This window comes from Elaeis guineensis, chromosome 3 (assembly GCF_000442705.2).
Source record: "Elaeis guineensis isolate ETL-2024a chromosome 3, EG11, whole genome shotgun sequence".
Classification (NCBI taxonomy): domain Eukaryota; kingdom Viridiplantae; phylum Streptophyta; class Magnoliopsida; order Arecales; family Arecaceae; genus Elaeis; species Elaeis guineensis.
The window spans coordinates 20,227,965-20,240,464 of NC_025995.2; the positions used below are offsets into that span (position 1 = coordinate 20,227,965).

At 40.1% G+C, this 12,500-nt stretch overlaps 1 protein-coding gene across 1 annotated transcript; it reads right to left on the reverse strand.

Moving 5' to 3' along the window:
* Positions 1-73: 73 nt before the first annotated feature.
* On the reverse strand, positions 74-1,417 carry LOC140856201 (probable aspartic protease At2g35615). The gene has a single exon (XM_073253344.1). The coding sequence runs from the start codon at positions 1,415-1,417 to the stop codon at positions 74-76; it is 1,344 nt and encodes a 447-aa protein (XP_073109445.1).
* Positions 1,418-12,500: the final 11,083 nt, after the last annotated feature.

Consider the following 12,500-nt stretch of genomic DNA (forward strand, 5'->3'; position numbering starts at 1 on the left):
ATATATATATATATATATATATATAGATCAGACACATATATAACATTCACTTGATGAAATTAATGAATCATGGTCAGCCGCAGTGATCAGGATCCAAATAGAGCAGATAGTCGGATTTATTACGAAGATCATATCCAATATTTCTGTTCATCTGAAAGTAAGTCCCGATCATATTAACGCCGTCGGTTGGTGCCATGAGAAGGCAGGTCCTTCCATGATCCACCTCAGCATATATTTGTTCCTTCCACAAGGGCAGCGCCACTTCACCATCAAAAGAGACCAATATTTTTGGGAGGTACCCCACCAAATCCTGAAAGGTCCCGTTGAAGCACAAGTCCCAAGGGTCATTCGCTCGGCGCGGCAGCTCCGGAAGGTGAGCCTGTTCCGTCACCGTGGACGCCACTAGATCGAAAAATGGTTTCTTCAAGAAGGTGAGGGGCGTCGACGAGGTGAAGAGGATGGAGCAGTTCCCGCCCACCAACTCCTTCGTCAGGTTCAGCGCCCTCGTGCCGACGCCCATCCCAAGTAAGGTGGGCGAGAAGAACCGGTTCCTGCCCGTCGGGCACATGGCTAACGGCGACGACCTACCGTTTAGCCGTGCTTCCTTCCCCAGGTGCAGCTCACTAGAGGTGTTCCCGGCGGAGGGGTTATCAAAATCCTTCCTAAAGCAGTGGGAGAAGGTAAACGGTGTGGAGTTATTAGATCTGAACGCGAGCGAGAAGTACTCGTTCCCGGTGAGACCCACCCTCGCCGGAGCTAGTCTCGTAGAGAAAGAGTTGTCGTTGCCGCAGCCGAAAGGCACCTTACCAAAATAGGTGACACCGTCGATGGCGAGCACGTCGGAGATGAGGAGGCCGTTGGTCTCGACGCCACTCTCGTTTTCCCGGACGTACCGACACGTCTCGTTGCCGCCACAAACGTGATGCGGGACAGTGAGACATTCGCTGGATGAGCAGGAGAAGGTGGTGCTTGTGGAGGACTTTGAGGGGTCGTAGAGTGGGCCGAGATGGGGGCTGCAGTTGGGACATGGCTCGCACTGAGTCCAGATGAAGTCGCCCGCCACATCCAGCATCCCCGTTACCTTTACCGGAGGAGTGCCGATGGTGAATTCCATCAGGTATTCCCCACCGACCTGATCGAAGCCAGCCTCCTGTAGGTTTTGTGCAGCTAGCGGCGTCGACAACAACTTGCGGCGGCCTTCCATGACTGCTTGGAAGTGGTCACGGTAGGCGACCGAGCGCCGATGGATCCTCCGCCACTTGTCGGCCAGGGTGGCGGCGCTCGATTCGAAGAGAGGGGACTCAGGGGAATCACGGTCGATGAGGCGGATGTGTTGCTGGTGGGAGAGAGATGGGAGCGCAACAAGGAGGAAGAGCAGCAATAGGAACGACGCCGACTTCGTTGAAGCAAAGGCCATTGTTGAACTTGGATCGTTTAACATTGCTAGAAAAGATACGCAATGGCATGGGTGCTCTACGTATTTAGTTTAGATGCATGTGGGGGAATATGGCTATTGATCTCTTTTTATAGCACCAGATGCATGTTATCGATCGTAAATGCATGATCGCCATCCGGCCGGATAAGGATTACACGGATGCGCAAAAGTTAGTTGTCATAGCTAGCTAGCTAAATCCGATGAGCTAAGTTGGATTTAATGTTTAACATGTGTCATCGTGAGGATTATCATCCCCCGTCATTGTCATTGCTAGCTCCATTAAGTTAGCCTTTGTCAGAAATTAGAATCATTTTTTTTTTTTTTTTTAAGATCCTGTTACCAAACCCGTCTCCACCGATATCCAATTTTCAAATATTCGGCTCATGAGCTGAAAATCCTAGATCTCAGCCAACCTTACATCTCTCTCGCTATGGCAAACAAGAGTTTGCTGGAGCCGGGGTGATGAGAGGGGAGAGGAACCCCTCCGACTCCTCTGCATGTTACATAGGTAGATCGCCATCCAAATAAGGATTTCAAGTTTAATATGTGTCATCATCAGGATTATCCCTTATCATCTTCATTGTTAGCTCCATTGGATTGGCCTTTAATACTAAAAAAGTGATAGAATTGAAGAATCTCAAATATAAAAATAATAAACACTCTTTTCTTATGGTGGAAAGATGACAAGAAGAATACTTGCTTCACACACCACAATGGACAAATCACCTTCCTATTTATAGATGCCTAGATGCCTTTTTATATTCCATAGCATTTAATTCATGCATGGAATACTAAGAAGCATTTACAGAATTCTATGTATTTAACTCTTCATCTATCAAGAAGTCTATTCCTTTTCACAAGGAGGCCTTTCAGATTTCCAAGAGACCCTTTAGTTTTCCAAGAGGTCTTTTAGTTTTCCAAAGTCATTTAATGATAAGTTTAAAATAATCCAACAATTCTCCCCTTAAACTTGTTCATTTTGGTGCTATGACTCCAAGCATCTTCCTCAGCTTTTGATAGTCTTCACTTTTTTTGAGTGATTTTGTGAATATATCAGCAACTTGTTCCTTTGATTTGCAATACACAACCTCCACAATTCTTTTTTTGACTTGATCACGAAGAAAATGGAATCTAGTGTCGATATGTTTGCTTCTTCCATGTTGGACTGGATTCTTGGCTAGCTCAATAGTAGATTTGTTATCAACATTGATCTTTATAGGCTCTTTTTGTGGATGATCCAATTCTTCTAGCAAATTGCACAACCATATAGCCTCACATACACATGATGCCGCTGCAACATACTCCGCCTCACATGTAGATAGTGCCACAATAGGTTGCTTCTTTGAGCTCCAAGAGAAAGCATTAGCACCAAAATAAAAAACATAACCGGAAGTGCTCTTCCGTTCATCAAGATCTCCACCCCAATCACTATCAGAAAAATCAATTAAACTTGCATCATTGGAATGAGCATAAAATATACCATGATCAAGAGTTCCTTTAAGATATCTAAGAATCCTCTTTGCCGCCATCCAATTTGACTCCTTTAGATGCTCCATATATCTACTAATCAAACCAACTCCATAAACAATATCGGACCGACTTATAGTGAGATAGTGAAGACTTCCAACAAGACTTTTGAAGAGAGTCGAGTTCACCTCCTTGCCTTCTCCTTCTTTATTAAGTTTTTCTCCATAAGCCACCGGGGTGTTTACTTCCTTACAACTCTCCATTTTAAATTTTTTTAGAATGTTTCTTGCATATCTCCCTTGAGAAATGAAGATGCCATCTTCTCTGTGCTTTACCTCGATGCCAAGAAAATAGGACATCAAGTCTCCACCCGTCATTTCAAACTCCTTGCCCATAGCTACTTTGAATTCATAAATCATTTCCTTGCTACTACCTGTCACAAGAAGGTCATCTACATATAAACATATTATCAAAATATCATCTCCTTTTTTCTTCACATAGGTGGCATATTCATAGGGGCACTTGACAAAGCCGTATCCTTGGAGATAATGATCGATCCGTGTATTCCATGCTCGGGGTGCTTGCTTCAACCCATACAAAGCTTTTCGTAACTTATACACTTTATCTTTCATGCCTTTAAGGATATAACCCCTCCGGTTGCTCAATATAAACTTCTTCTTCAAGGTAGCCATTGAGAAATGCTGACTTCACATTCATATGGTACATCTTCCACTTGTGATGAGATGCAAGTGAGAAGATAAGCTTCACGGTGTCAAGTCGAGCAACTGGTGCAAAGACTTCATCATAGTCGAATCCCTTCTTTTGCTTGTAGCCTTTGGCAACAAGACGAGCTTTGTATCTTTCTACTTCTCCATTAGCAGTGTGCTTCACTTTGTACACCTACTTAACGTCTATCGCCTTTTGTCCTTTTGGAAGTGTAGTTAACTTCCACGTATTATTTTTCTCTAGGGCATGGATCTCCTCCTTCATTGCCTTTCTCCATTCAGTTTTCTGCACTGCTTCATCAAATGTTAGAGATTCAACATCAACAAATAAACAATATAAATCAACTTATTCAACTGCTTCTGTTTCATCATAAAGATCATTAAGACTTCTAAATTTTCTTCCATGACTTCTTGTTGATATAGAATGACTTGAAGAAGCCGGTGTAGCTTGTGGTGGTGGAGATGATCTTGCTGGTGATAATATTGGTTGGGCAGCCTCCACTTCTATGTTCTCCTCAGCTTCATTATGAAGTGGTACATATTTGGTATGAGAATCTGTGCCACTCCAATCCCATACATCATCTTCCTTGAAGACCACATCTCGACTGATGATTACCTTATTTGCCGTTGGATCATACAACTTGTAAGCTTTGGATTGCTCACTGTATCCTATGAAGATGCACTTTTGGCTTCGATTATCAAGCTTTTTTCTCTTCTCTTGTGGCACTTGGGCATAAGCAATGCTCCCAAAAATCTTCAAGTGGCTCACTCCTGGCTTGTAGCCACTCCAAGCTTCCTTTGGTGTCATTCCTTTGATGAACTTTGTCGGACTTCAGTTGATGAGATAGGCTGCACATGCCAAATTGGATTCGATTTGCTTTGAATCTTGCTTTTTGATCAAACCAAATTGAGTCAAGATTTAATTTGAATTTGGACCTAAATATGGCAGCCATTAGATGGTGCCTCATAGCCCCATAAGTGCCATTAGCTAGAGTCCTAGCTAGAAAGGACTCTTGGCACATGGTTTTGGCAAGGCTCACCTATGGTGCATTTGAGAAGGGTTAGAGTCCTTCACACTTGGGATTAAGACCTAGATGGTAGCTCATATCACCCTCCACTCTCTGGCACTGATCTCAAAGATTGAAAAGTTAATTTTAGGTTTTGAATTTGGCATGGAGATTTATCTGAGATTGAAGGCACGTGCATGAGGGAAAAAATTACATGGCTCATCGCGTAAAGAGTCCTTCTGCCATGGGCAAAAGGGAGCATCCCATATCTAGAAATCCTGCCATTTGAATTCAAATTCAAGTAAGATTACACATGGCATGTTTCAGATTTATCTGTAATAGGAAATAATGCATAAATGCCAATTGAATATGGCACGCGCATGTAGGGTGAAGGAGGAGTCGCTTTCTCTTGGAAGAGTTCTTCTGTTTGAAAGCTCTTTTTCTCTAACATGCAATAACTCAAGGGGCGTGAGAAAGAGTTGTGACTCTTCTACACGCACCTCTTTCTCACCTATAAAAAGCCCTAGGTATTGGGCATTTAGATTATTCCAAATTCTATCCAGATTACTCTCCCTTCCCTCTTACAACCCTCCTAGTTTTAGGATAAAATTTTTATATTTAAGACAAAACCTAATTCTGATCCAAACAAGGATAAAAGGAGGTTCTGAAGAAAAAGTTTAAAAAGTCCAGTAGAATCTTTGAAAGGGTGAAGTCAAATTCTTGAAGAAACTTGATTAGTGCCAGACTATTCAAGTTTAGAGGATAGAACACTGGAAGCAAGGATCAAGGAGCATTGTGTTTGGCATAGTTTCTATGTGGATCATCGTTGGAGGGCATATACTTATGTACCCATAAAAGTTATTAACGAATATAGATATTTTTCATATTCTTATTATTTATTTATTTATACTTTGATTGCTATAGTCAAGAGATTCTGGGTATTAGGATCTTGATAGACTTGGATGTTTGAATGAAAAATTTTAAACATCAATCCTTCTACTACACCATTCGGAACTTGATAACTTTATGCCAAATTGAAATTAGATTGAAAACTTTTAGTATCATGATTTGCACTATTAAATTTAATTAATTGAAAACTGCTTACAACACTTCATTAGTTTTTTCCCCTTCAAAAACTACGTTTGGAAGCAATTAGGCTGCTATTTTTCAAGGAAACATGCTATGATTTCACAATATCATGCCTCTTGACCGTAAAGTCCCAAAGGTCACCATATTTCTCGTTGAAATCCCAAATATTCATGGAGTTGTAATCAGCTATTATTTTGTTGCTGGCCCCCTCTCCATGTTGTAGATCTCAGGCTCAACGTTATGAGGTTTATCTAGCTTGGTCATCTCAATTGCACAAAATACTATAACAGAAGTGGCTGCTCCAATGTATAATTATTCTCCTTGGAGGGCGAAATTTGACCAAAATGATATTTAGATTCGCCTAAAAAAAATATCTTATTATTAGATCTGAAGCCTTTTCTTGAAGATAAATTTTAAGGTGTAATGCTCTACAGTCTGAAAAAACAAAGCAGCACAAATTGCGTGCGATTGTAAGTACAAGTCAAAGTGTTGACTAATATGAACTTGCATTGAAAAGCTATAATGTTGGATAAATTGGCAATTTATTCTCATCGTGTGATATTAAATAGATCTTTTGAGAAGCAAATTACAAAATCATAGTTATACCGAAGTATTATCCAGATTTTGAAATCCAAAATTTTTCTACTCAAGAAATGCTATAATAACAAAAAAAATTTTTCAAGTTAAATTTTGATGTAGAGCATTATTTCGCATCAGACTACTATCTAAATATGTTCAAGCATGATCATGCATTTCGCTCTAGACACCCCAAATCTAATATAGATTTCATAAGAAGAAAATATTTAAAATGCAGATTTGCTAAAAGAAGCAATAAGAAGAGAAATAGTTCAACAAGTAAGTTTGAAGTACAGAGCAACTTGTTCATCCTGAAATAAATAAAATCCAGACACATCCCATTTTAGGCTTCTATTTATACTTGGTGATAAACAAAACTATATTAATACCACATCTCTATTTTTTTGTGTTATTTAGGAAGGAGATCTCATAGTCTCGCCACCATGGAGTTTTATGAAGAAATAATTTAATAAAAATTTTTCATACCGGTACATGGTAAGCCAAACCAGCAATAATTGCAGGAAATAATTTAATAAATTTTTTTTTACTGGTACATGTTAAGCCAAACCTGCAATAATTGAAGGAAAAAAACAACCAAGACATAAGCCCTATAAAGAGATTGGCGTGCCAAAATTAACTCAGCATGTGATTTTAACACTGAGTTACACGACAATAGATGATATTGGTCCTATAAGGGATACGAGAAAAGAGTCTAATTAATGTCAATTATCTACAATACCTTAAAAACTAGTAGGAGGTTCTGCAGCTTGATATTCCTTCATGATAGCTTCCCAGAAGCCCCCTGCATAGTAGATCAGAAGCAAAGTAGCCCTTCTTAAGTATGAATTCCGGTACTTGATATAATATTAGCTCTTTGACTAGCATTTACCATCACAAAATTAAATTTGTTTTCCTATTGTGAGTTCCATTAAAAAAAACTAAAAAAATAAAATGGATACCTAAGCCAAGCACTTGGGCAACAAAACTTCCTACACTGTGCTCTCAAGCAAACATGCATTCTATGAAGAATGGAACAAGAGGGATAGAAGACTGGTGGATCCCTCAAATAAATAGGGATCAAACACCATTGATCCCCACATGGAATGTAGAAAACTTGTCCAAACAGCCAACAAAAGGATTCATAAATCAAAAGAGTTAAAAAAATGTAGGAGTTATTGAAACTTATTTGCTTTTCACATTAAAGAAAAACAAAATGAAAAGAAAGGCTCAATTACTTCTTGAAAATATCAACATAGGATTTAGCCTCAGTATGGAGGAGCTATTTAAAATGCTATAAGACAATCTAATCTAGCAATATCAAGTAAATTTGATAAAGCAAACTTAGTTTTTCATCATCCAAGTTTGAATAAAAGCGACTGACTGAGTAACGGTCTAATTGTTTGAAAAATGCTAAACATCACCCACCAGATCATTACTCAATTCAGCAGTCTGATGTGGAAGTCAGTGATTGTTGAGCCATAGGAAGGACCCAATTGACACCATCGACCTTCCCATAGTGCACCAGTCATTGAATACCAGGTTAGTCCAGTCACGGTGGTGGTGGTAGCAGGAGGAGACGATGTGGAGATAAAGATCATGTTTTGATTTTCGATTCTCTATTATCTAAGTTCTCCCTCATCTTTTCGATTCTAGTTAGTTGGTATTGGTTGCGAGTCTTATCCAGAATTGTGTTAATGTATAGATGATTATTATCGGATAGCGTGGGGATTGGAATTGGTGAAGTTTTGGGCCGCTGGATCTTGATCGGATGAGCATTGTATTTTCTTTCATGAAAAAAGGAAATAAAAAAGAGAAGGGATTTTGATTGATAGAAATGAAATGTATCCGTTAGCCTTATCCTTTCCGGACAGGTGGTGGGTCCACAGAAAGCATGTGAGGATCACGTGCTGCGATGCCTACCCTTACATCCTATGCATTAAATAACAGCGTTATGGTTGGGATAATGGTATTATCACTACAACAAAATAAGTTATTAGCTACAAAAATTTTGCATCGCTAATAATAATTAGCGATGAAATTTACGTCGCTAAAATTTCATCACAAAAAATCACGTCGTTGATAATATTTTATGATAAAAAAATCTTTTCATCACCAATAAAAAATTTTATGATGAATAATTTTTATCGTAAAAATTAAAAATAAAAAAATTTATTCATAAAAAAAAAATTATTTGTGACAAAAAATACTGTCGCTAATAATTGAATCAATTAAAAGTGATGAAAAACTATTCATCGCTATTAATTCGAAACATTTTAGCGACTAAAATTTTACATCGCAAAAAAAATAATTTAATGAAAAAATAAAAATTGAAAAATTTTAACGATGAAAATTTACATCGTAAATAATTCTTTTCTCGATGAAATTTTTCATCGTAAATAATTATTTACGATGAAAAATTTTCCATCACTATGAATTATATATTTATTAAAAAATTAAATCATTTTAATAAAATATTTTTTATGATGAATATTTCATCGAGAATAATTTCATCACTAATAATATAGTTTTTTTTAATTTGTAGATATATATTTTTAAGTTATATGTATAATATTTTATATAAATTAAAAAATTAAAAAAAAAAATTATACAATGAAATAATAAATAAATTTTATTATTTTATTATATTAGATTAAAATTATAAGAGTTTTAAAAAAAATACATCAACAAGCTGTCAAATATCGAAATGTGGAGAATGAGGTGAGGATGGGGAGCGATCGACGGAGCTCAGACCGACAATGGAGCTCGGATCGATCTGCTGCTGCCTCATCAGATGTATCGTCTGCTCCATCTCCTCACGCAGAATGGATCTTAGCCTTAGATGAGCGTGAGGATAAGGGAGCAGTGATCCCATATCCTAAACCCCTAACATAATAGGGTCTCGTACCGAGCATCCGATCACAGATCTCATCATTTGTGGATGCGATTGAGCCCTCAGAGGTAGGTTGGGATCTCATGTCGGTCATACGATCCTGAAAATAAAAATAGAAATTATTTTAATTTTGTAATAAAAATTAAATTGTGAATGAAAAAATAATTGAAAAGACTTACAAAGAGCTCCTGGCTCCCCGTTGTCCACTCTCCCGACCGTCGCTGGTGGGTCCGTTAGTAGATATCGATCCTATCAGGAAGCTCGTCACTCTCAGCATCTCTCTATAATTTAAGAATTAATTAAAAAATTTAAATAATTAAAAAATTATATCCTAATTAGAAATAAAAAAATACCTACCATGTGCTTTATGTGGTGAGCAAATGATTTCAAACCCCCATAATGCGGCACGGTCTGTCTCAACTGGTTCGCCGCATTCTGAGCACATCATCTTTGTAAAATTTATAGTAAAATTAATAGATAACAAATTTAATTTAAGAATAAATGATTAAGTCATTAAAGTCTAAAAAAAATATTTAGATGTGTAATTTGATATATCGGATCCTCGTAATGCCGGCATATGGTAGTCCAATCATCTATGGTGATGCTGTCATCAGGCTGCTGCCGTGCTGTCTCCTACCCATGAGCCTGCACCACCCGATACCAATGCTGATGCATGTGATGGCGATAATTCTTGAAATGCAAGGATAGATGAGTGTCGATATCTCGCCTCACACGATCCTCCTCAAAATCGATGATTCAAATACACCCTGCCAATAACAAATATTAGAAGAATACTATGCAAATTAAATATTCATAATAAATTTATTTTATCTATAAGTGGGTGTAGAAAATCTCTCTCTGAGCTGGAAGAACGTGATGCCAATCGAAGAGCGTCACGGGGGCATAGCTGCGGCATATGATGCCCAGCTCAGTCTGCCATGGCTCACACCATCTCCTAATGGGTCTGGTGTAGCCAGTCGATATCTCGATCCAAAAATACTGTCCCGGATGCTCGCATCTCCAATGCTCCAAAGCGAGGTTCTTCAATGGACCTCACCCTCTCCTGACCACCGATATAGACTGACCTGAAACAACAATAAATAAATCGTTAGTATGATCCAAACAAAAGAATCAAATTTCATTATATATAAAGTATAATAATTAATACCACTAGGACCCACCTTACTGAGATCCACCTTACTGGGACCCGTCTCACTTGTATCCGCTCACTGGGACCTGCCAGTGCAGGACCTTCTGATACTAGAGCCGATGAGGCAATAGAGATCGATGAAGGCACCTTAACCTCCAAGCTATCTGCAGGTAACTATGAGCACGAACGTCGTCGTCTGTCTCCTGATGCCATATCTGCAGAAATTGAGATGTAAATAAATATAATATTAAATAATAATAATAAAATCAAATAATATTTTAATGAATATAATTATATCGTATACCATTATTGCAACACAAAATACCTCTAGCATTCATTCAATTTTTGTTGATATTCATCTAACAATAAACACAAAATCATTAATAACCAAAAAAAGTTTCGTGGTATTCAGGATCCCGATCCAAATTTCGGACTGAATCGCATTTCAAACTTCAGCCAAAATCTCGATCCGGATCTAGATCCGGATCACTTCATATGAAATAACACATATTAAAAAAGACATGCAGACTGAACATTAACACAGAAAATGTGTGGTCCTATCCCTTTATGAAGTAAAAATGCATGATCTTATCCTTTTCAAATCATTACTAACAGGTGTGGCCCTATCCCTTTCAGAAAAGTAATAATCTCATTATTGTTATTAGTAGATATTTTATCTCATTTTTATGAAAATTTTGACAGCATCTCCCCATGGTTCTCCAAGTATATGATGTGGATATGGTGCCTACGCACCCTATTCACCATATACTCGGAGAACAATGGACAGATAACTACTGAATACCATATAATGAAATGAAATATCAACTATTAACAACAATAATATTTTTACTTTTCCAAAAAATCTTAATATGGGACATCCAAATTTCGATCTCGATGAAGATCAAAACTTGAATGGGAATCCACGACTCAATGTAATCTAAGTACTATCTTTGAACGTGCATTTGAAGATAGATTTCTAATTCATCAAAAAAGAATAATTTCGTATTAAAATTTCTTGATCAAAAATTTCAATAAAATTTTTTCTAAAATAGAAATATCTTTTTTATTTATAATTTCAGAAGCATACAAAACAGCAGATAAAATAATTTAATTGTAAAAAGTAATAGCAATGTGCATTGTGTTAGTAAAAAAATAATTAGTCAAATAATTAATTAACTTTAGCAGTAATACTGAAAAATAATATGCAACAATTATAATAATTTCAGCCCGATCTGGCCCAGCCTGGCCTCGACTCGACACGACCCGATCCGGCCCGACCCAGCCCGGACCCGACCCGACCCGCCCCGCCCTGACCTGGTCGGGCCCCAACCCAACCTGCCCCATCCCGGCCCATCCTCGGACCCAATCCCAAAGGTCCCGGCTCGACTCAGAACCGACCCGACTCAACCACGCCCTACCCGGCTCCACTCGACCCGCCCCAGCCTAACCCAACCCGCCCCATCCCGACCTGACCCACCCCATCCCAACTCGACCCGGCTCGACCCACCTCATCTTGACCTGTCCCGACTCGACTCGACCCGCCCCATCCCGGCATGACCGGCCCCATCCTGCCCTAGCCCAGGCCCGCAGGTCCCATCACGGACCCGACCCGACCCCGTCACAGACCCGACCCAGCCTGGCTCGTCATGGACCCGGCCCGGCCCGACCCCTCAACATCCCCAGCCCCGGCCCGTCGGACCCGAACCATAGGCCCCGCTGCCCCGACCAGTAGGCCTCGGGGCCCCGGCTTGGGCACGCCATCCCCAGCTCGGGCCCGCCGTCCTCGGTCGGACCTGTCCCAGGCCTCGGGCCATCGGACCCAACTCGCAGGCAGGTAGCACGACCCCGACCCACAGGCCACGCATGCCCGGCCTGTCGTCCCCAGCCCAGCCGCATTGTCCCCACCTCGGCTTGCCAGCCCCGACCTATTGTCCCCGACCCGGGCCCGACGTCCCCATCTCGAGCCCGTCGGACTCGTCCCAAGCCCCGAGCCGTCGGACCTGGCCCGCAGGCAAGCCCCGCGTGCCCGGCCCGCCGTCCCGGCCCAAGCGCGCCGTCCTTGGCCCCGGCTCGCCGGCCCGTCACGCCAGCCCAGTCACCTTCGCCGTCCCCATCCCCGGCCCGAACCCACCCTAAAAAACAAAAAAAAAGAAGACTCACC

What these genes read in the sequence shown, in the direction of transcription:
- LOC140856201 (XM_073253344.1), bottom strand. Translation starts at nt 1,417, where the DNA reads ATGGCCTTTGCTTCAACGAAGTCGGCGTCGTTCCTATTGCTGCTCTTC.